This window comes from Eriocheir sinensis, chromosome 50 (assembly GCF_024679095.1).
Source record: "Eriocheir sinensis breed Jianghai 21 chromosome 50, ASM2467909v1, whole genome shotgun sequence".
NCBI lineage: Eukaryota > Metazoa > Arthropoda > Malacostraca > Decapoda > Varunidae > Eriocheir > Eriocheir sinensis.
In genome coordinates this window covers 1,384,031-1,410,617 of record NC_066558.1, presented here as the reverse complement: position 1 = coordinate 1,410,617, position 26,587 = coordinate 1,384,031, and the positions used below count along the sequence as shown (strand labels likewise).

At 42.0% G+C, this 26,587-nt stretch overlaps 1 protein-coding gene and 3 long non-coding RNA genes across 15 annotated transcripts in view; 3 read left to right on the top strand and 1 right to left on the bottom strand.

The window, feature by feature from the left end:
* The window catches only part of LOC126982142 (uncharacterized), a 28,869-nt gene extending 14,432 nt beyond the window's left edge, over positions 1 to 14,437 (top strand). For all 7 annotated transcript variants that reach the window (XR_007734628.1, XR_007734627.1, XR_007734633.1 and 4 more), the window contains 2 exons: positions 39 to 10,339; positions 10,489 to 14,437. This is a non-coding gene — a long non-coding RNA (uncharacterized LOC126982142). The remainder of the gene's footprint in view (positions 1 to 38; positions 10,340 to 10,488) is intronic.
* A 205-nt stretch (positions 14,438 to 14,642) lies between these two features.
* LOC126982139 (uncharacterized) lies at positions 14,643 to 20,344 on the top strand. Its single transcript, XR_007734625.1, has 2 exons — positions 14,643 to 15,478; positions 17,580 to 20,344. It is a non-coding gene; the product is annotated as an uncharacterized LOC126982139 (long non-coding RNA).
* Positions 15,497 to 17,571, top strand: LOC126982140 (uncharacterized). Its single transcript, XR_007734626.1, has 3 exons — positions 15,497 to 15,617; positions 15,738 to 15,897; positions 15,938 to 17,571. It is a non-coding gene; the product is annotated as an uncharacterized LOC126982140 (long non-coding RNA).
* Positions 20,345 to 22,265: 1,921 nt separating the features above from the next.
* The window catches only part of LOC126982137 (uncharacterized), a 35,645-nt gene continuing 31,323 nt past the window's right edge, over positions 22,266 to 26,587 (bottom strand). For all 6 annotated transcript variants that reach the window (XM_050833984.1, XM_050833987.1, XM_050833988.1 and 3 more), the window contains 2 exons: positions 24,856 to 25,174; positions 22,266 to 23,859 (listed from right to left, as the gene is read on the bottom strand). In XM_050833984.1, the coding sequence (XP_050689941.1) occupies positions 23,696 to 23,859; positions 24,856 to 25,174 (483 nt within the window). In that variant the 3' untranslated portion in view covers positions 22,266 to 23,695. The remainder of the gene's footprint in view (positions 23,860 to 24,855; positions 25,175 to 26,587) is intronic.

Here is a 26,587-nt window from a genome sequence, read left to right as displayed (position 1 = left end):
CTTATTCTTGTTTCCATCATTAGTAAATTAAAAAAAAGTGCGATTTCTTTGTTTCCGTAATTAGTAGGATTTGTTAATTATGTCATCCTTGAATTCAAACTGTCGGCTTAATCTTGTTTCCCTCATTAGTGAATTAAAAAAAGTGAGATTTCTTTGTTTCCGTAATTAGTAGGATTTGTTAATTATGTCATCCTTGAATTCAAACTGTAGGCTTAATCTTGTTTCCCTCATCAGTGATTTCAGAATATGAGATTGATTTGTTTCTCCTCAACGCGTTCAAAAACTAAACCCGCACTAAAGTCTTTCCGATAGAGATTTATGAGAGGTCTTAAAGTATTCAGCATTCCTAGTCAAATGAGAAACTATTTTATTTATTTATCTATTTTATTTTCATTTTTATTATAATTATTCTTTTGTCTCGCGCTAAAGTCTTTCCGATAGAGATTTACGAGAGGTCTAAAGTATTGGGCATTCCTAGTCAAATGAGAAACTATTTTATTTATTTATTTATTTTATTTCCATTTTTATTATAATTGTTTTTTGTCTCGTGCTAAAAGTCTTTCCAATAGAGGTTTACGAGAGATGGAAGAGTATTTTTAATTGTTAGTCAACTGAGAGCCTTTTATTTTTTATTATTTGTTTTTGTCTCCGTGCTAAAAGTCTTTCCGATAGAGGTTTACGAGAGATGGAAGAGTATTTATAATTGTTAGTCAACTGAGAACCTTTTATTTTTTATTATTTGTTTTTGTCTCCATGCTAAAAGTCTTTCCGATAGAGATATACGAGAGGTCTTAAAGTATTCGGCAATGCTAGTCAAATGAGAAGCTATTTTATTTATTTTTTTCATTTTTTTTTATATAGGCTATTTATTTATCTATTTTTGTCTCAGTGCTAAAAGTCTTTCCGATAGAGATTTATGAGAGATCTCAAAGTATTCGGCATTGCTAGTCAAATGAGAAGCTATTTTTTATTTATTTGTTTAACTTTTTCATATTTATCTTTTTTTTGTTGTTTTTTGTCCCTAGTGCTTAAAGTCTTTCCGATAGAGATTTACGAGAGATGATCAAGTATTCGGAATTTCTAGTCACATGAGAAACCTATACATTTATATTATTTTTCATTTATTATTTATTCATTATTATTATTATTATTATTTCTCTAGTCATCAGATCATGGTCACTATTAGGCTAGTTAGCGCTATGTTGTATTCTTGTTTGTTTTTTTATTTGCCGAATCAAATAGAAAAAAATACACTGACACTCTCGTAATAGAATAATCATCCATCAAAACCATTATAGACACTTTTCTAACCTCTAAAAATATGTACAATTAGACCAAACACCTTTAGTTAAAAAATCTAGAAAAAGCTAAAAAGAATAAACGCTAGAACCATCATCATTAGTAGCAGGAACTCATCTCGTAGGGTTGGCAACACTGTCTAGGGAAACTCTCCTCATAGGGTTGGCAGTACTGTCTTGGGAAACTCCTTATAGGGTTGGCAACACTGTCTAGGGAAACTCTTTTTAGGGTTGGTAGCACTGTCTAGGGAATTTGCCTGATAGGGTTGGCAACACTGTCTAGGGAAACTCTCCTCATAGGGTTGGCAGTACTGTCTAGGGAACTCTCCTGATAGGGTTGGTAACATTGTCTATGGGAACTCTTTGTAGGGTTGGCAGTACTGTCTAGGGAATTTTTTTGATAGGGTTGATAACACTGTCTAGGGGAACACTTTGTAGGGTTGGCAGCACTGTCTAGGGAATTACGTATCAAGGTTTTGCATTCTTTGTTACGTACAACATCTAAGTGTATATTCAAAGTCATGAGTGTGTGTGCGTATGTACGTTTAAGTGTGTGTGTGTGTGTGTGTGTGTGTGTGTGCGAATCTGTGTTTGCCATGCGTGTGTGTCTATATGTATGTATGAGTAACTGTGTGTGTGTGTGTGTGTCTGTATAAGTGAGTGTATGTATGTGTGTGTGTGTGTGTGTGCGTAACGAATTGAGATTAGGCAAAGTTGAATATTTAGTTTTATGGGTACGACGACACTTGTCTGCGCACCTTATGACCCCCACACACACCTAGGCCTCACTTGGGTGTGGAGCGGGTGTGGACAGGTGACGCACATTAGCTAGCTGTACAGGTGTGAGACCCAGCATTCTGCCACCTCACCAACCCTATACAAAACAAGTAACAATAACAAATTCAATATACGTAATACCAAAAAAACAAATCGACAAAATCCAGTTCTGTATTCCTTTTTTTACATGAGAATATTAAGTTAACGCGAATCGATTTAAAAGACATTTGATCTCACGTTGAATTTTCAGTCATGAGAGTATTGTGTTGGTTAATGATTCCAGTCAGGTCAGATCAGGTCAGGTCAGGCGGCAGAATCACTTCGTCTCGTTTATCGCGTAACATTTTTTGGTCTTTTTTTTCCGTCGTTTATGGAGCGTTTGGGGTCAAGAGTACGACCCTCAAACCTCGCCTCCAGCAACATCTGTGACCTGTGTGTGTGTGTGTACGCCCGAGAGTGTCTGTCTGTATGTGCACGTCAACAAAGGCTCATGTACGTATATATATATATGTGTACCAACTCTCTATGTGTGTACGACTCAAGGATTTTCCAGCTCCAGGTGATAATGTTATGTCAATGTGTGTTCAATTTCTGACGTTTATACTCGGGTGAGGATGCGATTCTCTTCTGTCGCTTATGAATTGAGCTGTGTGTGTGTGTGTGTGTGTGTGTGTAGGTTATCGTAGTCCTAAACAGCTGTGTGTGTGTGTGTGTGTGTGTGTGTGTGTGTGTGTGTGTGTGTTAATTTAGTCCTATACGGAGGTGCAAGTTGAAGAGCGTAAGATAAATAGGATGTAAGAGCATAGTATTCGATTAAGTATGTCTTCAGTCTGCGCCTCAGAGAAGGGAATCGAAGAAGAAGGAGGAGGAGGTTCATTGTGTCTCTCTCGCCTCGTGTCGTCACTCCATCACTCACTCTTAAACTCGACGTAATCGCGTGCTCCTCCGATAACGAAGTGTATATTATGACCTAACCGTAGCCTAACCGTAGCCTAAGGAACTCCAAAACCTTCTCCTGTATAGACAAAAAAAAAACAAGTATTATGTGTATGTCAACTTTTTATATATGTCGAGATACGGATTTCCGCTACTACTACTACGACTACTACTACTACTACTATTACTACTACTACGACTGCTTATTACGTGTTACAGCGACTTCCAATACATGTTCGTCGTGTTACCACCTCGATTCCACCCCTCCGAACATTGCAATAAGACCCCTTGAACCCCAAACTCCCCTAAGATATTCCAATTCCTTTTTCCCGCCAAAATACCGACGTAGCGAAATGCGTAACGTAGCTTCCTTAGACTTTCCCGCGGTGCAAAAGGTCCCTCGTTGTGGTGTTTCGTGCGTCGGTAACGTTCCAGTCACGAAACATTACAATAACACTACGAAAACCCCGAACAATCCTTTTCCCGCCAAATTCTAAGTTAGCGAAATGCATAACGTAGCTTCCTTAGACTTTCCCGCGGTGCAAAAGGTCCCTCGTTGTGGTGTTCCGTGTTCCAGTCACGAAACTATAGAATAACACCCCGAAATCCACCAAAACCCCGAACAATCCTTTTCCCGCCAAATTCTGAGGTAGCGAAATGCATAACGTAGCTTCCTTAGACTTTCTAGCGGTGCAAAAGGTCCCGTAATGTGGTTTTCCGTGTTCCAGTCACATTCCAGTCACGAAACTATAGAATAACACCCCGAAAAACACCACAACCCCAAACAATCCTTTTCCCGTCAAATTCTAAGTTAGCGAAATGCGTAACGTAGCTTCCTTAGACTTTCCCGCGGTGCAAAAGGTCCCTCGTTGTGGTGTTCCGTGTTACAGTCACGAAACTATAGAATAACACCCCGAAAAATACCACACCCCCAAACAATCCTTTTTCCGCCAAATTCTAAGTTAGCGAAATGCGTAACGTAGCTTCCTTAGACTTTCCCGCGGTGCAAAAGGTCCCTCGTTGTGGTGTTCCGTGTTCCAGTCACGAAACTATAGAATAACACCCCGAAATCCACCAAAACCCCAAAACAATCCTTTTCCCGCCAAATTCTGAGGTAGCGAAATGCGTAACGTAGCTTCCCTAGACTTTTCCCCGCGGTGCAAATGGTCCCGTATCGTTGTGGTGTCATTCCGTGTTCCGATCATGTTCCAGTCACGTTCCAGTCATGTTCCAGTCGCGTTCAGTCACGTACGTTCGCTCTGCAGAGGGAGAAGCGTAATTACACAATCCAGTGCTGTAGGTGGGGTGGGGACGGCCGCGGGTGCTCACTGTGCTGCCCTCGTGCTTTGTGGGGGTCGTTGTGCGTTGTCTGTTGTTACGGGAAGACTTTTTTTTATATTTTCACAACAAAGGAGACGGCTCAAGGGCAACAAAAGGAGTGTAGAGAAAAATGCCCGCTACTCACCGCTCCCATAACAGACAAAAGTAAAGAGTGCCCAAAGGAGAGGTCAATTTCGGGTGAAGGGGTCAATTTCGGGTGGGAGGAAAAGAAGAAAAGAGAGAATTAAACAGAAATAAGAAGACTAGCAGAGAGAGAAGAGAAGAAAACAGTGAAGACAGGAATAATAGGAGAGAAGGAAAGGGAGATAGAAGAGAACGAATGGATAAGAAGAGAGACAAGGAAAGCAAGGAGAAGAAAAACATGGATTAGAAGAACAGAAAACATAGATAAAACAGACATAGAAAGAGAGAAGAATAAAAGAGATGATGTAAACAAGGAGAGGAAGAGAAGGAGTTGAAAGGAGACCAAAGAAGAGAAGAATAGAGAAGAAAAGAAGAAATGGAATGCAAGAAAATCAACAAAAGAACATGAGAAAAAAGAACCCCAAAACAAACGATGGCTGAAAGGATAGCGTGACGGCGCCGCGTTCAGGAGGACGCGAGTTCAATCCCCGCCCGGTGCCACCAAGCTGGGATTTTTCAGCCGCCGCCGAGTGGATTCAAACTATCCACATGCTGTCCAGAAGACCACCTATCAACCCGGACTCTAGATTCTAGGATTAAAAATGAGCTCCGGGTGGACAGCACGAGCCAATGCAAGATGGCGCCACTATAAACACTCGCCTGCGCCAGGACGGGCTGGGCCGACCATCAGGACCCACCGGGAAGAAGCCTACCGGCGCAATAGGCCACGACGTCAAAAAAAAAAAAAAAAGGAGTGCAGAGCTAAGGTTACAGTGCCACCAAAGGGTCAGGTCATCTAAGGGCGGGAGCAGCACAAGGGCGCCCCACAGCAGGCCGTCCACACCCAGTCACTAGCCCTTCCCACCCTTGCCCACCGGAGGGACAAGGCGCCAGAACACCCTTAGACCCATCACCCTTAATTTCACCCTTTATCCTTTCCCGCCAACGTTGCCAAGTTATCGTACTCAGAACATCGCAATTACCGAAACTTTTCTACCCACACAGATAACGAGATTCCAGTTAAAGTTATCGTTACAATCATTACTTATTGGCGTCTGTTTGCGATAGCTGTGACTCAGAAACCGGAAACTGCGATGTGCTGAGTGGCTGAGTACGATAATGAGTGGCTGACTGCGATAATTTGGTAACGCTGCCCCTACGCTCCCTTAACTGATAATACTCTAAATTTTAAAGGTGCGAAAATGGTTATAAGTTAAGTTTGTGTCTTTTTAATGGAAGTATAAGGTCTTTAAAAGTATAGACGGACGGAAAGTTATGTTTGTGTTGGTTTATGTTACGAGTTAAGTTCGCGTTACCAAAGAGAGAAACCATGGGACTATTTTTTGTGCTTATGTTGCTCAGCTTAGTCAATTAAGAACCTGTGTAATACTGTGGGACTTGTTTTGATTGTTGTATTCCATTCTGATAAGTCAAACGAGAATCTATGTTTTAGTGTGCGACAGATTTTGACATATTCCTTTTTTTTAGTCACATGAGAGTATATGTTATGTTTTGGGACTTGTTTTGAGTGTTTTATTCCATTCATTAGTCAAAGATAGTCCAATGTTGTGCTATGGAAGTAAAATTATGTTATATTTCATTCTATTGAGTCAAACGAGAATCTATGTTTTAGTGTGCGACAGATTTTGACATATTCCATTTTTTTTAGTCACATGAGAGTATATGTTATGTTTTGGGACTTGCTTTGAGTGTTTTATTCCATTCATTAGTCAAAGATAGTCCAATGTTGTGCTATGGAAGTAAAATTGTGTTATATTTCATTCTATTGAGTCAGACGAGAATCTATGTTTTAGTGTGAGACATATTTCGACATATTCCAATTTTTTTAGTCAAATGAGAGTATGTTATGTTATGAGACTTATTTTGAGTGTTTTATTCCATTTTAAAGCCAAATGAGAGCCTATGTTATGCGATGGGAGATATTTTGTGTTATATTCCAATTTTTAGTCAAACGAGTCTATATTGTTAAGTTTTATGAGTTTTCCGCACCACCAAAGAGAGAAGGAAGCTATGGGTGCTTGTATTCGCTATGGTATTTTTCATTTTATTTCTATTTTATTTTTTTATTCCATGACGAGATGTTAGATTATACACGTTTTCGCGCTACCAAAGAGAGAAGGAAACTATGGGTGCTTGTATTCGCTATGTTATTTTTCATTTTATTTCTATTTTATTTTTTTATTCCATGACGAGATGTTGGATTATACACGTTTTCGCGCTACCAAAGAGAGAAGGAAACTATGGGTGCTTGTGTTAGCCATATGTAATTTTTTTTTTTTTTTATTTATTTATTTTTTTATTCCATGACTGACGAGATGTTGGATTATACACGTTTTCGCGCCACCAAAGAGAGAAGGAAACTATGAGTGCTTGTGTTAGCCATATGTAATTTTTTTTTTTTATTTATTTATTTTTTTATTCCATGACTGACGAGATGTTGGATTATACACGTTTTCGCGCCACCAAAGAGAGAAGGAAACTATGAGTGCTTGTGTTAGCCATATGTAATTTTTTTTTTTTATTTATTTATTTTTTTATTCCATGACTGACGAGATGTTGGATTATACACGTTTTCGCGCCACCAAAGAGAGAAGGAAACTATGGAAACTATTTATTTATTTATTTTAATTTTCCGAGATGTTAGATGTTAGAGAGAAGGAAACTATGAAACTATTTATTTATTTATTTTAATTTTCCAAGATGTTAGATTATACACGTTTTCGCGCCACCAAAGAGAGAAGGAAACTATGGAAACTATTTATTTATTTATTTTAATTTTCCGAGATGTTAGATGTTAGAGAGAAGGAAACTATGGAAACTATTTATTTATTTATTTTAATTTTCCGAGATGTTAGATTATACACGTTTTTGCGTCACCAAAGAGAAATGTAACGATGGGACTAATTTTGTGTTCTATAGAGTTCATGGTCAATAGATATCTGTTATGTTTTTTTTTCTTGTTTGTCTTTTGTTTTTGTTTTTGAATGGAAAAATATGGATGTTAAACGACAATGATGATGATGATGATGATCTTTTGTTTCTCTCTTTTCTTCCTGTTCTTCCCCTTCCTACCCTTCCTTCCCCTCCCTACCCTTCCTTCCCCTTCCTACCCTTCCTTCCCCTTCCTGTTCTTACCCTCCCTACCCTTCCTTCCCCTCCCTACCCTTCCTTCCCCTCCCTACCCTTCCTTTCCCTTCCTGTTCTTCCCCTCCCTACCCTCCCTTCCCCTTACTGTTCTTCCCCTCCCTACCCTTCCTTCCCCTTACTGTTCTTACCCTCCCTACCCTTCCTTCCCCTCCCTACCCTTCCTTCCCCTCCTTACCCTTCCTTCCCCTCCACCCCTCCACTCTGGCCTCTTGTCCCGCCCCTCCCATAAGACATAGGCCATAGATCCGTAAGCTAACACTCGGAAGATTCCTTTCCAATACCTTACGTGTCCTGTTCCTGCGACTGACAGAAACGATGGTCACAAGATTGCAGCGACTTAAATCACAAAGAAAAAGTGTTCATGAGAGTTCTGATCAAGTTGTTAAGGCTGTTTCGATATGTCATTCTGGTAGATTTTCGCCCATGGAGGATCAAAAAGTGGTCGACTGTCCATTTGAAGGTGTCACAATTAACAGGTTGAAGATAGAAGACCAAAAATGCAAGCTGTCACAAACTCACTCTTTCCTTCTTTTCTGCATCATTTATTTTTATTAATTTTTTCAAACCTCCTTTTCATTTCTTCCCTTTTATCACCTTGTCTCATTATTTCCTTCTTTCTTGTATAGTTTGCCATTCATTTTGTATTCCCTAACTTACATTTTCCTGTATTTTCCCCTTAATTTCTATTTTTTCTGCATCATTCATCTTTATTAATTTTTTCAAACCTCCTTTTCATTTCTTCCCTTTCATCACCTTGTCTCATTCTCTCCTTCTTTCTTGTATAGTTTGCCATTCATTTTGTATTCCCTAACTTACATTTTCCCTTATTTTCCCTTTTATTTCTATTCCTTCTCTTCCTTCACTCTCGTCTCAACCCTTCCTCTCCCTCCCTCCCACTTCACGCTGTCACAATAAACAGGATCGGAATAAAACACCAACAATCCTGCCATAAGGTGATCATCATTTTTGTCAGTCGCAGGAACGGACAACGGTGAATGAATATTTTTGTAAGCTATTTTTGTGTAGAGATTTTCAAATTTTTAGCCTAGCCGGAGCGACGACGGAACTGTGTGTGTGTGTAAGGGTGGAGACAGTGCCGAGATCTTTGTTATATATATGCGTGTGTGTGTGTGTGTGTGTGTGTGTGTGTGGATCCGACCGCTTGGGGTTACGACAGAGGCCTGCGTTGTTGAGTTTTAGACATTCCAGAGTTAGCGCAGAATTTACGAACTTTGTGATGGTTTGTGTTACGATTTTAGTCTGCGTTACCAAAGAGAGAAACCATGGGATAATTTTTTGTGCTTGTGTTGCTCAGCTTAGTCAATTAAGAACCTGTGTAATACTATGGGACTTGTTTTGATTATTTTATTCCATTTATTAGTCAAAGATAGTCCTATGTTGAGCTATTTAAGAAGTATTCCAAGATATTCCAATTCCTTCATTATTTTTACTGATGTTATATCATGTGAGAACTCACCTTTTTGTCTCATTCCTTCCCTTTTCTCATTATTATTATCATTATCTTTTTATTATATTATATTGACTCACCAATACACCAAAGACAAACTAAGCTATGAATATGAGAGAGACAACACAGTAACCTTTCCCATAGTTTCCCGTTCCATGTCATATTAAACACTTTGCGATTTCCCTTTATTATCATTATTATTATTATTTACGCTCCGCCAGGCCAGTCTCGTAACCTCAGGCGTATAGGGAGTCACACAGAACATATACGGACTAAATTGGAAGTCTGTATCGAATTTAAATATTGGTGATTTTTCATACTCCGAGACTTTGATCATTCCAGCAAGTGTGTGTGTGTGTGTGTGTGTGTGTGTGTGTGTGTGTGTGTTTATTTACCTGTTCTTCACCTCAATCCTTCCCATTCTTCCCTTATTCTTTCCTTCCCTTTCTCTCCCCTCCCTTCCCCTTAATTTATTCCCTTTCATTTCCATTCCTTACATTCCTTTACTTTCGTCTCATCTCTTCCTCTTCCTCCGTTCCTGTGTGTGTGTGTGTGTGTGTGTGTGTGTGTGTGAGATTACGTACATGTATTTACAATGTATACATATATAGTGACCCATGGTGATAAAAAGATATGCTTGGAAATGTGTTTGAAAATAAGGAAATGGAATAGTCTGTCCTGAAAGTGAGAGAGAGAGAGAGAGAGAGAGAGAGAGAGAGAGAAAACGTGGTCTGTTAGAAGGTAGACTGAAGAAAGAGCAGAGAAAACGGGTACGGTATGCGAGAGAAAACGAGAGATTTAGAGGGTCACTAGGGTAAGGTGCAAGAGAAAACGGAGAGATTTAGAGGGTCACCATAGTACTTGCGTGTGATTTAGAGGGTCACTAGGGTAAGGTGCAAGAGAAAACGGAGAGACTTAGAGGGTCACTATAGTACTTGTGTGTGATTTAGAGGGTCACTAGGGTAAGGTGCAAGAGAAAACGGAGAGACTTAGAGGGTCACTATAGTACTTGTGTGTGATTTAGAGGGTCACTAGGGTAAGGTGTGAGAGAAAACAGATTTAGAGGGTCACCATAGTACTTGCGTGTGATTTAGAGGGTCACTAAGGTAAGGTGCAAGAGAAAACGGAGAGATTTAGAAGGTCACTTGGGTAAGGTGCAAGAGAAAACGGAGAGACTTAGAGGGTCACTATAGTACTTGTGTGTGATTTAGAGGGTCACTAGGGTAAGGTGTGAGAGAAAACAGATTTAGAGGGTCACCACAGTACTTGCGTGTGATTTAGAGGGTCACTAAGGTAAGGTGCAAGAGAAAACGGAGAGATTTAGAAGGTCACTACACTATAGTACTTGTGTGTGATTTAGAGGGTCACTAGGGTAAGGTGTGAGAGAAAACAGATTTAGAGGGTCACTATAGTACTTGCGTGTGATTTAGAGGGTCGCTAAGGTAAGGTGCAAGAGAAAACGGAGAGATTTAGAAGGTCACTAGGGTAAGGTGCAAGAGAAAACGGAGAGACTTAGAGGGTCACTATAGTACTTGTGTGTGTGTGTGTATGTGTGTGTGTGTGTTCCCAAATCAAGGTCCCCAGGATACCGTTAGCGACGTACCGTTAAGCCAACTATTCACTCTCTGCCTTGTGTGTATTTACTGTGTACCTCTGCCAGTCAGTCTCAGTATTCCTCCGATAGCGTGCTCGAAGGGAGGCGACACTCTCCACCCCGGTGTTAGTGTAGACCCGAGAGTGTTCCAAGGCCTCTGTATTACGTAGTGCGGCAGAGCGATGGAGTAGGGGAGTGTGGGTACCTGAATCTAAGGCGTCTTGCTCTTTCAATTCTCTTTCCCTTTATTTTCTTTCTTTTGATGTCATTGTAGTTATTTATTTCCTCTTTTTTTTTGTCATTTGTTATCTTCGGACTTACTTTATAATCACGCAGTCGAAGGAGAGGAATGGGAAGTGATGATTTTATGTCCCTTTTTGGTTTCGTAGATGAATTTTTGTTTCCCTTCCTTATTTTCTTTCTTTTGATGTTCTAGTTAATTATTTCCTCCTTTTTCTGTAATTCGGTATCTTCCTATTCAGTTTATTATCAGGCTGTCAAAGGAGAGGAAAGAGAAGTGTTAATTTTATGTCCTATTCAGTTTCGTAGATGAATTTTTTGCTTCCCTTCCTTATTTTCTTTCTTTTGATGTTCTAGTTAATTATTTCCTCCTTTTTCTGTAATTCGGTATCTTCCTATTCAGTTTATTATCAGGCTGTCAAAGGAGAGGAATGGGAAGTGATGATTTTATGTCCCTTTTTGGTTTCGTAGATGAATTTTTGTTTCCATTCCTTATTTTCTTTCTTTTGATTTTCCAGTTTGTGTTTTCTCCTTTTTTTCTGTCATTCATTATCTCCACTTTTTTTCATTCTCTTCCCTTTCTTCCTTTCTTTCTTATAATGTCATTCCTATACGTGTTTTCCTTCCTTCCCCATTCTCTTTCTTTTCCTTCCTTCTTTTCCCTTCCTTTCATTCTCTTCCCTTTCTACCTTTTCCTTCCTTATAATGTCATTCCAATTCGCATTTTCCTCCCTTCCCTATTTCTTCTCTTTCCTTCCCTTGCTTCTCTGTATCCCTTTTGCCTTCCTGTCTTCTTTTCCATCCCTGTTTTTCCTCCTCTCTCCCTTTTTTTTCCTTTTAATGTCATTCTAATAAGTCTTTTCCTCCTTTTCCACTCATTGATTATCTTCCATTTCTTTCCTTGGTGGTAACGGTCAACTTGAATTCCGAGCGGATCTTTCTGTAACAAAACAACGCCTCTTATTAGGGTAACCACGCTCCCCTAATCTACGACTCTGGTTCGACTGCCTCAAGCCCAACCATCGCTCCTGTTTCCCTTCATTCCGTAAGTGTATTCCGAGGTTTAGCCCTTCCGTGGGTGGTTACTTTACACTGGTTTAGGAATAGGTATGTCCTCACCCTCTTCCGCCATGCTGGGAAAGGTAATGGTGTCAGCGGTGGTGGTGGTGGTGGTGGTGATGTTTAACAAGGATTTTTCAGACTCCGTGGTGTTGATAAGAAGTGTTTCCATGATGTAATTCCTTAACTTGTTGGTTGGGATGTTTTTCGAGATAGTTTATACACGTGTTGCTCTGGGCTTGTTTTTCGTTGCTGTGTTGTCGAAGAGAAGGATGAACGGTGGTGTCTTGCTGTGTTGCGGGTATTGAGTTTGAGGATGTTTAAGAAGAGGTGAAATCATGCTTTGTTTGTTGAATATCAGTCACTCGAAAGGAAAGTAGAGAGAGAAAAAAGTAATAATTATAATCTTTTGCCGTGTTTTGAGTACTGAAGGATTGTTGAAGTGAGTTTGAGAATAGTTAAAAAAAGAGGTGAAATTAGGCTTTGTTTTATTTGCTATCACTCAGGCGAAAGGAAAGTAAAGAGAGAAAGAGATGAAAATTATAATCTTTTCCTGTGTTCCGAGTATTAGTGGACCGCTGAAGTTAATTTGAGAAGAGTTAAGAAAGAGGAGACGTAATGTAAGACCCTGTTTTGTTTAATATATCACTCGATCAAAAGATAAATTAAGAAGATAGAAAAGAGTTGAAATCATAATCGTTTGCTGTGTTCCGAGTATTAGTGGACCGCTGAAGTTAATTTGAGAAGAGTTAAGAAAGAGAAGTAATGTAAGACCCTGTTTTGTTTAATATATCACTCGGTCAAAAGATAAATTAAGAAGATAGAAAAGAGTTGAAATCATAATCGTTTGCTATGTTCCGAGTATTAGTGGACCGCTGAAGTTAATTTGAGAAGAGTTAAGAAAGAGGAGAAGTAATGTATGACCCTGTTTTGTTAAATATATCACTTGGTCAAAAGAGAAATAAGGAGATAGAAAAAGAGTTGAAATTATAAGCGTTTGCTGTGTTCCGAGTATTAGTGGACCGCTGAAGTGAATTTGAGAAGAGTTAAGAAAGAGAAGTAATGTAAGACCCTGTTTTGTTTAATATATCACTCGGTCAAAAGATAAATTAAGAAGATAGAAAAGAGTTGAAATCATAATCGTTTGCTGTGTTCCAAGTATTAGTGGACCGCTGAAGTGAATTTGAGAAGAGTTAAGAAAGAGAAGTAATGTATGACCCTGTTTTGTTTAATATATCACTTGGTCGAAAGAGAAATAAGGAGCTAGAAAAAGAGTTGAAATTATAAGCGTTTGCTGTGTTCCGAGCGTTCGTGGGTTGGTGAATTGAGTTTGAGGATAGTTACAAAGAAGGAGATTAATACATGACCCTGTTCTGTTTAATATATCACTCAGTCCAAAGAAAACTAAGCGAGAAAAAGGGAATAACTATAATCTTTTGCTGCGTTTCAAGTGTTGGTGCGTTGCTGAAGTGAGTTTGCAGAAGAGAAAAGAGATGATAAAGTTCACCTGTTCTGCTCAATATAACTCAGTCGAATGAGAAGAGAAACGAAGAGATAATTTTGTCTCACGCGTTTGATTACTAAGTTGAAAGAGAAGAGCGAGGAATGAAAAAAAATGAAGTGATTGCGTCTTTTTCTGTTTATTAAAAAGTCGAAAGCAGAGAAGATTAAAAAGAGACTAGCAGGGGCGTGTGCTGAGTTCAGAAGAGTGTGGAAATTTGATATCCTTTTTTGTTTAGTAAGAAAGAAGTAAGAGTAGGAAATATAGGTGTAAGAAGAAGGAAAGAAGGAAATAAAGGAGGAAAGCAAGAAAGAATAAATGAAAGCAGAGGCAGGAAAACAAGTAAACAAGAAAGAATATATAAGTGAAAGAAGAAATTGGAAAACAGGAAAGAAGAAAAGCTGGAAACATAAGTGAAGGAAAAAGAATAAAGCAGAAAATGAAAGAAGAAAGCAGATGAAAGAAGGAACAGGAACACGGGGAAGAATAAATGAAAGAAAGAAGGAAAAGTTGAAAATATAAGCAAAAGAAGAAGTGAAAGGAGGACGTAGGAGAGACGAAAGAAGAACCAGGAAAGAATAAACGTAAGAAAGAAAAAAGGAGAAACAGAAAATATAAGCGAAAGAAAGAAAGAAAGAAAGAATTACCAACCCTTCATTTCTCGTTCTGTACAAACCACTCCAAGCTCGATCCCGTTCATGTACGTCATACCACATATAATAATAATAATAATAATAATAATAATAATAATGCTATGATAGGCAGTCCAGGTGGTGTGTGACTTGGCATATTCCCAGTCTTCTATATTACGTCTGTACGCGTGACAACAATATTAACATGTGATTCGATGTGTGTTTCAAACTCATTATGCAAACAGTTAAGTAATTACTACAACCTATGATATAATGTAAATAAACTTTCAAATACCTCCACACATGTTGTCTCTCTCTCCTCTCCTCTCTCTCTCTCTCTCTCTCTCTCTCTCTCTCTCTCTCTCTCTCTCTCTCTCTCTCTCTCTCTAATATGAACCATAGGGGCTGTGTGGTCTGGATATCTATATAAATCTATGTAAATATTTCCCTGTTTGTAAATATTTCTCTCTCTCTCTCTCTCTCTCTCTCTCTCTCTCTCTCTCTCTCTCTCTCTCTCTCTCTCTCTCTCTCTCTCTCTCTAATACGGACCATAGGGGGGGTGTGGTCTGGATATCTATGTAAATCTATGTAAATATTCCCCCTGGTGAAGTTTACATAGATTTACATAGAATAGCATTGAACAGAAGGTATGCTGGGTTTGGTTAAGCTGTATAGAGAGAGAAAATGAGAGATGGGATGCCGTGAGGGAGTTTTAAGAGAGAATATAATGTTAAAAATGTATACAGTAATAATTTTGACTTAGATGGGATGTGAAATGAATGCGGGAGATAAGAGAACAGGGAGATAATTGATAGTGATGTTGTATGGAGACGAGATGAAAAGATTGGATGCTGTGAAGATGCTGTTGGAAAAAATAGTAACAATTTTGACTTCGATGGGATGCTGAATGAATATTGGAGATGAGAGAACAATTAAGGAGATAAATGACTACTGATGCTGTATGGGGACGTTCGAGATGAAATGCTATGAGGGAAGAAGACTAATAATTTTGAAGGGACGGAAAATGAATGTTAATTGGAGAGGAGAGAACAGGAAGATGAAATAGGGATGCTGTGAAAAGAAAAACCGTATTAAATCATTTCCTGTACGAGATATATCCAGTAGCTTTATATGTATGGCTGTGATTTGGCTTTGTTTTAATTATTTCACCCACAGAAGAAGCTGATATAAGGGAATAAGGGTAAAATCAATAAGACAGGAACTCCGCGGTCTCTGGCATCATCATCATCATCAGGAACAGGTGGCAGCCATTACGAAGATCAGCTGGGAGGGAGGAGGAGAAGATGGCGGCTGTGTTATCGATGCTGTGGCGGTGCTGGGGTGAGTATTAAGGTGTGTGTGTGTGTGTGTGTGTGTGTGTGTGTGTTACAGGCGGGGAGGTGTGTTGTGAAAGGGTGTTTGGGGTGACAGCTGTGGGAGGTGTGTTGTGAAAGGGTGTTTGGGGTGACAGCTGTGGGAGGTGTGTAGTGAAGGGGTGTTTGGGGTGACAGCTATGGGAAGTGTGTTGTGAAGGGGTGTTTGGGGTGACAGCTGTAGGAGGTGTGTAATGAAGGGGTGTTTGGGGTGACAGCTGTGGGAGGTGTGTAGTGAAGGGGTGTTTGGGGTGACAGCTGTGGGAGGTGTGTAGTGAAGGGGTGTTTGGGGTGACAGCTGTGGGAGGTGTGTAGTGAAGGGGTGTTTGGGGTGACAGCTGTGGGAGGTGTGTAGTGAAGGGGTGTTTGGGGTGACAGCTGTGGGAGGTGTGTTGTGAAAGGGTGTGTGGGGTGACAGCTGTGGGAGGTGTGTAGTGAAGGGGTGTTTGGGGTGACAGCTGTGGGAGGTGTGTAGTGAAGGGGTGTTTGGGGTGACAGCTGTGGGAGGTGTGTAGTGAAGGGGTGTTTGGGGTGACAGCTGTGGCCGGGTTAGTCTGCTTTACTTTACTTTACTTTACTTATTTCGGTTTACTTTGCTATATTGTATCCTTTATAATTTCCTCCGTAGCTGCGAGACATGGACACTAAATAGGGACCAGCGTTGTCGGATATTGTACGCAGAACGTCGTATTTTCTGGTTTCTGACTCATGACTATCGCAAACAAACACCGATAATTACAGATTTTAACGAAAACTATAAATAAATATCGTTATTGGGGTGGAGATGACAGTTTTTGGTAGGAAATCGGCAAATGTAATCTAGTAACGTTAATGGGAACAGGGAGAGGCAGACAGGGGCCTTTGGTAATGTGTCCACGCTGAATCACGGGGTGTCGCTGGAGTGACTACCAAGCCGGCGACCACTGTGAGACTGACTCGACATAAATTGATTACGTTGCCTGCATTTTGTGGAGGCGGCGGCTGAGTGGTTAGCGTGACTGTGTCCCGCCTGCATATTCCCGAAGTCTGTACGGGTATGTGCCGCCTACTTTTGAACAGGGCAGGGTAGGTTAGGTTTGGTTAGGGTCTTTTAAGGTAATTTGGTAAATCTTAAGAATAGTGGCTCCTAGTGGGTGCACATTTAGGGCTAGCACGTATGATGGGGTTTTGACAAGCGGACAGATGTGTTTATGTCACAAGGGGTGTATTTTTCCACGCTGGCCTCACAATTTCTTCTAAGTTGATGGGCGATGAGACTGTGAGCACCAGGGTCTTCGTGGATAACTATCAACTTTTTCAGTACAGTTTTGTGTCTGGTGAAGGTCTCGTGCTGTCCCCAGGAATTTTTTCAAGGGGGAGCAGAGCCAATATGTTCCAGGTCCTGTACAAATACGTGTACTACATCCTATTTTATGATTGTTTTGGGCAGTGGCATGGATTTACCCATATTAATAACTACAGCACCAAGCACCCTCCTGAGGTTTTGAAAATATTAATTCTGTTAGAAGTTGCAAATGAGAGTGAATGGGACTCCAACAGATTGCCTTGGCCCCCCAGAGAACCCATAGTTTCATGTGATTTTATACCTGCCCAAATAGATAAATATGTTTGGCTCACCTGCACAGCGATAGACTTTACTGTTATTTGCGATGCAGTTAAACAGGTAACTCATGAACAGGCTGACAGTGACACATGACCTATTTATTCAGAGACATCATTATATACTTGTTGCTTGGCTAGTATGTGCTGTCCACTGATGCCCCTTTGACACTATTTCCTGAACTGTCATATTTTTCACATCCATGTCTATTCATCAAGGGGACTGTTTGGATATATGTTACTTTTTTTTTTTTATACAGCAAAGGAGACTGATCAAGGGCTTAAAAAAAAATAATAATAATAATAATGAAAAAATAGCCCGCTACTTACTACCCCTAAAAAGATTTGAGAGGAGTGTCCGAAAGAGAAGTCAATTTCGGGATGATTGTTGTAACCTCTCAACTCTTTACCTTGTGCCTCCTCCTCTCCCTCCAGGTGATTAAAGAGCTAATTGGATGCTTTTTCCACAGGTGTCGGAGCAGCAGCAGCTTGAAGACTCACTCCTCGTCCAGCAAGACACATTCAGAAAAAACTCTCTACATGAGCAGTGGCAGCATTGTAGTTGTAGCAGTAGTGGTTGTAGTAGAAGGGAGTACAATTGTGGTTTAGCAGTTGTAGTAGTAGTCTAGCACTTGTAGCAGTAGTGACCATGGTTGTAGTAATAGTGGTAGGGAATTCAGACAAGACTTGTGTATAGTGCAGAGTAGGATGCTCTCGTCGACATTATTCTTGATTGCTAGTCACTTACAGAACACTTCTTCCAATGAATCATGTAACGTAACACTGCAACACTATACCAGCCATCCCAGCCCTGCACAGTGCCAGGCTTTGGTGTCAGGTATAGGCCACATAAGTAGGCTCTTGCACAATGACCTTTTAGCTCATTGGTGGCTCAGTTGGTATGCTGCCCTCTTGTAAGCAGATGGCCTGGGTTCGATTCCTGGCAATGTGTTATGGTTTTTCATGTGTTTGTCTTTAAGAGTTCAGAAGTGTAATTTGTCTATAAGAGTTTAGAAGTGTGGAAATTACAGTTTTCTTCTTAATTGCTTACACTTACCATGGAGATTGATTTAACTTTCCCTACCTGTGTCTGTCCATGCAGTAATGACTTCAGCTTGTCAGGGGCATTTAGTAAATCCAAGTCTTGTCCAGTACACGACAGCCTTATGCAAGAACTATATATGAAAGGGGTACTATTGCCCTACTCTGCACTCTTTACTTTTACTCTGCACTCAGTAATGGTGGTAGTGGTAGGCATCTGACATTCACCTTTTCCTTATGGTCTCAGTCTTCAACACACATGAAGCCTTATGCAAGAATTATATATGTAAGGGGTACCATTGCCCTACTCTGCACTCTATTATATATTATTCTATACAGTAATAATGGTGGTAGTGGTAGGCATTTGACAGCATTTCTCCCTATGGTCTCAGTCTTGTCTAACACACAACAGCCTTATGCAAGGACTATATATGTAAGGGGTGCTATTACCCTACTCTGCACTCTATTATATATTATTATATACAGTAATAATGGTGGTAGTAGTGGTAGGCATTTGACAGCATTTTTCCCTATGGTCTCAGTCTTCTCCAACACACGACAGCCTTATGCAAGAATCATATATGTAAGGGGTACTTTTGCCCTGCTCTGCACTCTATTATATATTATTCTATACAGTAATAATGGTGGTAGGCATTTGACACCATTTATCCCTATGGTCTCAGTCCTTTCTCTCTCTTGGGAATATTAAAACTGCTTGCAACACTTTATTCTTAAATGTATTCACATGTATACAAACCTTTCCTTCCTCCGTCTCTGAACTTCCATTTGTAGGCAGTGTGTTTGGTAGGGGGGTCTCTCTCTCTCTCTCTCTCTCTCTCTCTCTCTCTCTCAGCTCACCACAGACCACAGGATGTCCCCCCCACAGGATATTTACAAACCCCACAGACACACCAAAGGACTGCTCTCTCTCGCTCACCTCACCACAGACCGCAGGATGTTTACAAACTCCACAGACACACCAAAAGACTGCTCTCTCAGCTCACCACAGACCACAGGATGTCCCCCCACAGGATATTTACAAACCCCACAGACACATCAAAGGACTGCTCTCTCTCACCTCACCACAGAATGTTTACAAACCCCAGACACACCAAAAGACTGCTCTCTCTCTCTCTCTCTCTCTCTCTCTCTCTCTCTCAGCTCACCACAGGATGTCCCCCCACAGGATATTTACAAACCCCACAGACACACCAAATGACTGCTCGCTCTCTCTCTCTCCTCACCACAGGATGTTTACAAACCCCACAGACACACCAAGGGACTGCTCTCTCTCCAAATACTAACTCCATTCTTTTTTCAGATACCCCCAAAAATGTTAAGCTTCCAAATAAAGAAACAAAGAAATTAAATCTTTAATCTTATCCTTTACCTGGAGAGAGAGAGAGAGGAGGGTAAGAGATCAATGAAGGAGAGATGACTGAAGAGAGGAGGGTAAGAGATGAATGGAGAGAGAGAGGAGAGAGTAAGAGATCAATGGAGAGAGAGAGGAGGAAGAGAAGGAGAGATGAGAGAAGAGGTGGAAGAGTTAAGGACATGAGCAGAGGAGAGAGGAGGAATGCTAGAGAGGTTTTACCAAGTTAGTTATCTAGTAAACAGAGGAAATAAATGTGGCAAAAGGTGACAATATAAGACTACAGTAAATGGAAAGAAGGGAGAGAGATGACATTAGGAAGGAGCTCTAAGAAATAATATAAGACAGGTATAAACAGTAGGCCTAAAGAGAAGGGAGAGAGATGACATTAGGAAGGAGCTCTAAGAAATAATATAAGACTGACGTATAAACAGTAGGCCTAAAGAGAAGGGAGAGAGATGACATTAGGAAGGAGCTCTAAGAAATAATATAAGACTGAGGTATAAACAGTAGGCCTAAAGAGAAGGGAGAGAGATGACATTAGGAAGGAGCTCTAAGAAATAATATAAGACTGAGGTATAAACAGTAGGCCTAAAGAGAAGGGAGAGAGATGACATTAGGAAGGAGCTCTAAGAAGTGATATAAGACTGAGGTGGATGGTAAAGAGAAGGGAGAGAGATGGCTTATAAAAGGAACTCTAGAAATATGGTAAGAGTATAGGAGAGAGGATTCACTTAAGGGGGCAAGTGGTCAAGGGAAAGACAGGGAAAAGAGAAAGTAATGAATGAAAGAGTAATACTGGAAAGACTAAGAAGAATGAACCGTGCTAAGTGGAAAAGGAAAAAAAATGGTAAGGGAAAGACATGGAAAAGAAGGGAAATGAAGAGCAATACTGGAAAGACAGAAGAATGAACCGTGCTAAGTGGAAAAGAAAAGGTAAGTATTATGTTCCAAGCAAAGGAGAGTATGGCTTCATCAAGGAAGGGGAAGGGTTACTCTAAGGAAGTGTGGTGATCGTGAAAGGAAGCTCAGTGAGATAACAGTAATAGTGGTAGGCATGGGGGAGGGAGGGAGTTAATGGGAGAGTACTGAGCCAAAAATGGTTATATGGATGAGGTGAATGGGGATAGGATAACATGGTGGTGAGGAATTAATACAGTGTTATGGAGGAGAGTTGTAAGTTATGAAAAGGAGTCAGATTATTAATAGTGGTAGGTACAGGGAGGGAGTTAATGGGAGAGTTATATAATGAGCCAAAAATGGTTATATGGATGAGGTGAATGGGGATAGGATAACATGGTGGTGTGAGGAAATATTAGTGTTATGGAGGAGAGTTGTAAGTTATGAAAGGGAGTCAATATGAATGGTAGAGCTGCCTCAGACCACTGCCATCATCACCACTGAACCTACTGCTCAGAAGGATCAAATTTAAACCTCACACACACACACCACTGCCACCATCATCACCACTGAACCCACTGCTCAGAAGGATCAAATTTAAACCTCACACACACACCCACTTTTCTACACACCAAGCTGGACATGTGGAATGACTAAAACAACACCCCTGGGATGGGAACTTTTTTTTTTTTTCTTTTTTTTTTTACGTCTACGCCTATAGCGCCAGTAGGCTTGCTCAAGGGGCCTGGATGGTGTTCGGCCCCAGCCTGTCATGGCGCAGGCAAGTGTTTATAGTGGCGCCATCTCTAAACACTAAACTCCACAGTAGACACGTTGGTGCTGGACAGTGCCAGTTCATGGGCCCCTGAGAAGGATCACTTTGGGAGGCTCTTCCCTGCACACCATCCTGTATTTACAGAGGCTACTGAAGCTGTCTGATATATCAATAAATTATGAAATGTGTTATTTGATGCTGAGCTCCACACCAGGGAATTTTGACCAGCAGCATTTGGCAAGACTGTCCCTGCCAGGCACTCAATGGTGTGTGTCCACCAGTGTGTTGGTGCTGGCTGGGCTGCTGCCACAGGGTGCTCAGGTCACAAGTTTTGCTGTAGTGTTCCTGTGTCCATGCACAGGGATGCAGGATATACCATCTGTTCCCCGCAGCACCAGACTGGCAGCTGATCCTCACTCAGCAGTTGGTTGACACAGCAATAACATTGACATCTGCACTTTACTTTTCCGTGGGCAAGCATGAATGTCATGGTGCCAGTCACATTACTCACAGGCAGAACACCTCGGCACCAAAAAATTACTCCAACAGAACACTGTCTTATTGGCAGGACCTGCAGCACACAGGTGATCATGGTCCCAGAGACTCAGCGTCCAGTGCAGGGAGTTTACTAGTTCTGCAGTGCTGTGCCACACCTCCCTGGGCCACACAGGCTGGGGGGTCAGGTTTGTTCCCGCCCCGAGCAGTGTCTGGGCGCTGGGCCCGGCCTGGTGCCCCCTACGGCTCCTCCCTTTTAGTCGCCTCTTACGACACGCAGGGAATACGGAGACACGTATTCTTGCTCCCCGTGTCTCAGGGAGGAAGGAGAGAGAAACACACATTGTCCCGAACACCAAGTTTATTGATACAAGACAAGAGTACAGGCGTCCTCAGCACACGGTACACACTGCCATGGGGCGCCGCAATGAAACAAGGGCTCACTCTGCATCCTTTAATGGCCGCCAGACACACTGGCGGCAGCGTGCAGGCAAGGCAACACTCAAAGCTCAGGTGTCCTAAGGATGTACAAACTGACTATATCCTTGCACAGGAGAAATGAAGGAAAGAAACTAAGAAAATATAATTTATTTTACAATATGCATATACAAATATACAAAACTAGATATATATATGTCAGATATATATCCTCCTAATACTACTTACAAACTTGAGCCACACACAGCACCCCTCGGGACTATCACGGGGCGGGGCACCTCACGGGCACCGCCGGGGCCTGCACTGAAACTACCCACTGAGGAACGACCCAGCCAGAGGTCACTAGGCCCGGCTGACTGGCTGGCTGACCGGGGAGGGGAGGGGAGGCAGGACAGGGTGCTAGGTCACTGGGGGGCAGGGCAGGGCAGGGACTCATTTTGTAACACAGCTCAGGGCAGGGACATGACCGAGAGGCTTCCACTCAGCCCGGCAGGAAACGGTGAGGAGGTTTTGATGTTGTCTCAAGGCAGGAAACAAAGGAGTCAACACCAGAGGAGGGAGTGTTAGTTTCAAGGATGGAGATGTCTTTTCATGAAGTTGCAAGGGTGCCCAGGACAAACAGGGCCACCAAGAGGATGTCTGCACCAGCGCCCTCGACTAGACTCAAGCCACTGGACTCAACCCTCCCATCACTCAACCCAACCTGCCCTGACCAACAAGGAGTCACATATAAGGGAGTACCCATGAATCTATCCCTTGTACTGTTAACCAAAGAAGAAAGTACAGTGAATAAATGAGACTTTAATGAACGGGACTGCAGGTAACTCATCCTCCTCAACACCAAATCACTGACAGTCCTCACAACACCACCAGGAATAGTTGACTCAGAGCATCACAGAAAGGAAAGCAAGGAGAGGAGAAGGGGTAAGAAAGAAGAGAAGAAATGGGTAGATTAGAAGGAGTTAGAGAGAGGGGAATAAGAGGAGGGAAGGAGACAGAAGAGAGAGAGAGAGGGGGGGGAGGAACACAACCCAGCCTAACCCAGCATCAGAAAGAGGAGAAATGGAGATAAGAAGAAAGGGTAGCTCAGAAAGGGGTTAAAAGGGATCGGAGGAGGAGGAGGAGGACCAGAAAGCAGAGAAATGGACGCAAGGAAGAAAGGAAGAAACGGCAGCTTAGAAATGGGTTAAGAAAGAGAGGGATGGAGGAAGGGAAGAAGAAAAAGTAGAAGAATGGAGGGGAAAGGAAAGAGTAGAAATGGGAAGCTTAGAAAGGGTTAAAAAGAGGGAATAGGGGATACAAGATGGAATAACACAACCCAGCCTAACCCAGCATCAGAGAGAACGCAAGACAGAAAGGAAGCAATGAGTTATAGAAGAGAAGGAACAGGGGATAGGGAGGAACAGGGGACAGGGAGGAACAGTACAGGGAGGGGGAACAGGGGCAGGGAAGAACAGTACAGGGAAGGGGAACAGGGGACATGGAGGAACAATGCAGGGAGGAGGAAAACAGCCCAGCCTAGCGCCCAGTCAGCCAGGCAGTCACATAAGGTATCACTCTCGGCCTCACATGATGGAGCACAGCCCAGACATCTCAACCCCTTGCATGAGAACGGGTTGATCGTCAAGCTCCACCCCCTCGAAGCCCGGTTTGAGATCGAGGTCCACGGTGAAGGGCGGCGGAACGAAATCTTCTCCCTCCTCGTCAATGCTGCTGGAGTTGAGGGCGTCTGCAAAGGGTGGAATGGAGTAGGGATTAGCATGTGTGTGTGTGTGTGTGTGTGTCCTTGTGTGTGTGTGTGTGTGTGTGTGTGTGTGTGTGTGTGTGTGTGTGTGTGTGTGTGTGTGTGTGTGTGTGTGTGTTAAAAGAGGTCAAGTCATAAGCAGGAGGAAATACAGATGAAGGAAGGCTGCTCATGAGTTTACGAGCAGAATGGATGAAAGAGTGAAGATGCTGGTTAACTCTTGCATAAGGGATTTGGACAGTATAGGGATGAGCTAGAGCAGAACATTGTGAAAGGATGAAAGAGTGAAGATGCTGGTAAACTCTTGCATAAGGGATTTAGACAGAATAGGGATGAGCTAGAATAGAAAGTTGTAGAGGGATGAAAGAGTGAAGATGCTGGTTAACTCTTGCATAAGGGATTTGGACAGAATAGGGATGAGCTAGAATAGAGTCATGAAGGGATGAAAGAGTGAAGATGCTGGTTAACTCTTGCATAAGGGATTTGGACAGCATAGGGATGAGCTAGAGTAGAATGTTGTGAAAGGATGAAAGAGTGAAGATGCTGGTTAACTCTTGCATAAGGGATTTGGACAGTATAGGGATGAGCTAGAGTAGAACGTTGTATAGGGATGAAAGAATGAAGATGCTGGTTAACTCTTGCATAAGGGATTTGGACAGTATAGGGATGAGCTAGAGTAGAAAGTTGTAAAGGGATGAAAGAATGAAGATGCTGGTAAACTCTTGCATAAGGGATTAGGACAGAATAGGGATGAGCTAGAATAGAAAGTCATGAAGGGATGAAAGAGTGAAGATGCTGGTTAACTCTTGCATAAGGGATTTGGACAGCACAGGGATGAGCTAGAGTAGAAAGTCGTAGCAAGTTCCGAAGACCAGAAAACATCGACAGAGGATAGACAGAGAGGCAACAGGGCAAGACCACAACAACACAAAGAAACACTAACTAACATATAACACACAAGGCAACACACGGAACACTTACCTCGCTTCTTCCGTTCAGCACTGTCCGCCTCCTCCTCATTGTCATTACTATTTGTGTTGTTGTTGTTGTTATTGTTATTGTTGTTGATCATGGGCTTGGAGATGTTGAGTCTGATCTTCCCGATGGTTGGGCGCGTTCCCAGAGTGTCGGTCGGCATCGGCAGTTCCATGTTACCATCGATGGAGCTCGCGATGTCGGTCTCCGCAGCGTTGACGGCAGGAGAAACGAAATGATCCTCCTCCTCCTCCTCATCCTCCTCTTCCTCGCCTCCTCTTCCTTCCCCGTCCTGGTTCTGTGAGTCTCCGTCCACCTCCATGCCCTGGGTGAGAGGTGGTGGTGAGGTGGTGATGATGGTAGTGGTGGTGATGGCAGTAGTGGTGTGAGAAGGTGGTGATGGTGGTGAGTGAAGGTAATGGTGTTGGTGGTGATGACAGAAAGTGATAGTGGTGATGAGTTTGAAAGCGTTATATCAAGATTAAAAGGTGATGAGTGGTGTTGGTGGTGATGAGAGCAGGTAATGGTGTTGGTGGTGATGAATTTGAAAGCATTATATCACGATTAAAAGGTGATGAAAGGTAGTGGTGGTGGTGGTGGTGGTGGTGATGACAGCAGTGGTGGTGATCATTGGTAAGACTTTTTTTTATAGTTCAGGAAACATCTCTCATAAATCTCATAAATAAACAAAGAAATAAGCAACAAAGAGAGATGGGGCAAATACTAATGGATATATATATAATGCTTCCTTAACCCGGTAGCAGCGACGGGCCAAATTTGTGGCTTTACCGTGTAGCAGCGACAGGCCAAATTTGTGGCTTTACCGTGTAGCAGCGACGGGCCAAATTTGTGGCTTTACCGTGTAGCAGCGACAGGCCAAATTTGTGGCTTTACCGTGTAGCAACAACAGGTCAAATTTAACTTTACCGTGTAGCAGCGACAGGCCAAATTTGTGGCTTTACCGTAGCAGTGATGGGCCAAATTTGTGGCTTTACCGTGTAGCAGCAGTGACGGGCCAAATTTGTGGCTTTACCGTGTAGCAGTGACGGGCCAAATTTGTGGCTTTACCGTGTAGCAGCGACGGGCCAAATTTGTGGCTTTACCGTGTAGCAGTGACGGGCCAAATTTGTGGCTTTACCGTGTAGCAGCGATGGGCCAAATTTGTGGCTTTACCGTGTAGCAGCGACGGGCCAAATTTGTGGCTTTACCGTGTAGCAGCGACGGGCCAAATTTGTGCCATGATATAAACCCAAAAAATAGATGATACACAACCTGATCACAAATGCGCTGATATATATTATGAAATGGTTTGTGTGAGTGATGATTTTTTCTCATTTTTCTCGCTTAGAGGGACCATTAAGAAACATGGTCCCCGCTGCTACCGGGTTAACAGCTAAACAAGACAATGGAATGAATGGGGTTGGAAGCAGAACAGAACCTATGAACATAACTCTTTCTCTCTCTGAAGTAATTGTACAGCTATATAAAAAAGACAAATGGAGGAGGCAAAACACAAATAAATATACAACTAAACAAACATATTAACAAACAGCTGATAAGATAATGAGGGGAGTGGGAGGGGAGTAAGGGGGAGCAGTGGGAGGGGGGGAGAGAGGGGGTAGGGGGAAGAATAGAGATGAATTACCTGTGTTGTTTTAATCAGTGATGGTTCATTAGACTTACCGACACCTTGCTTATGTTTACTTTTAAGACATACTCGGACAAACACACACACACA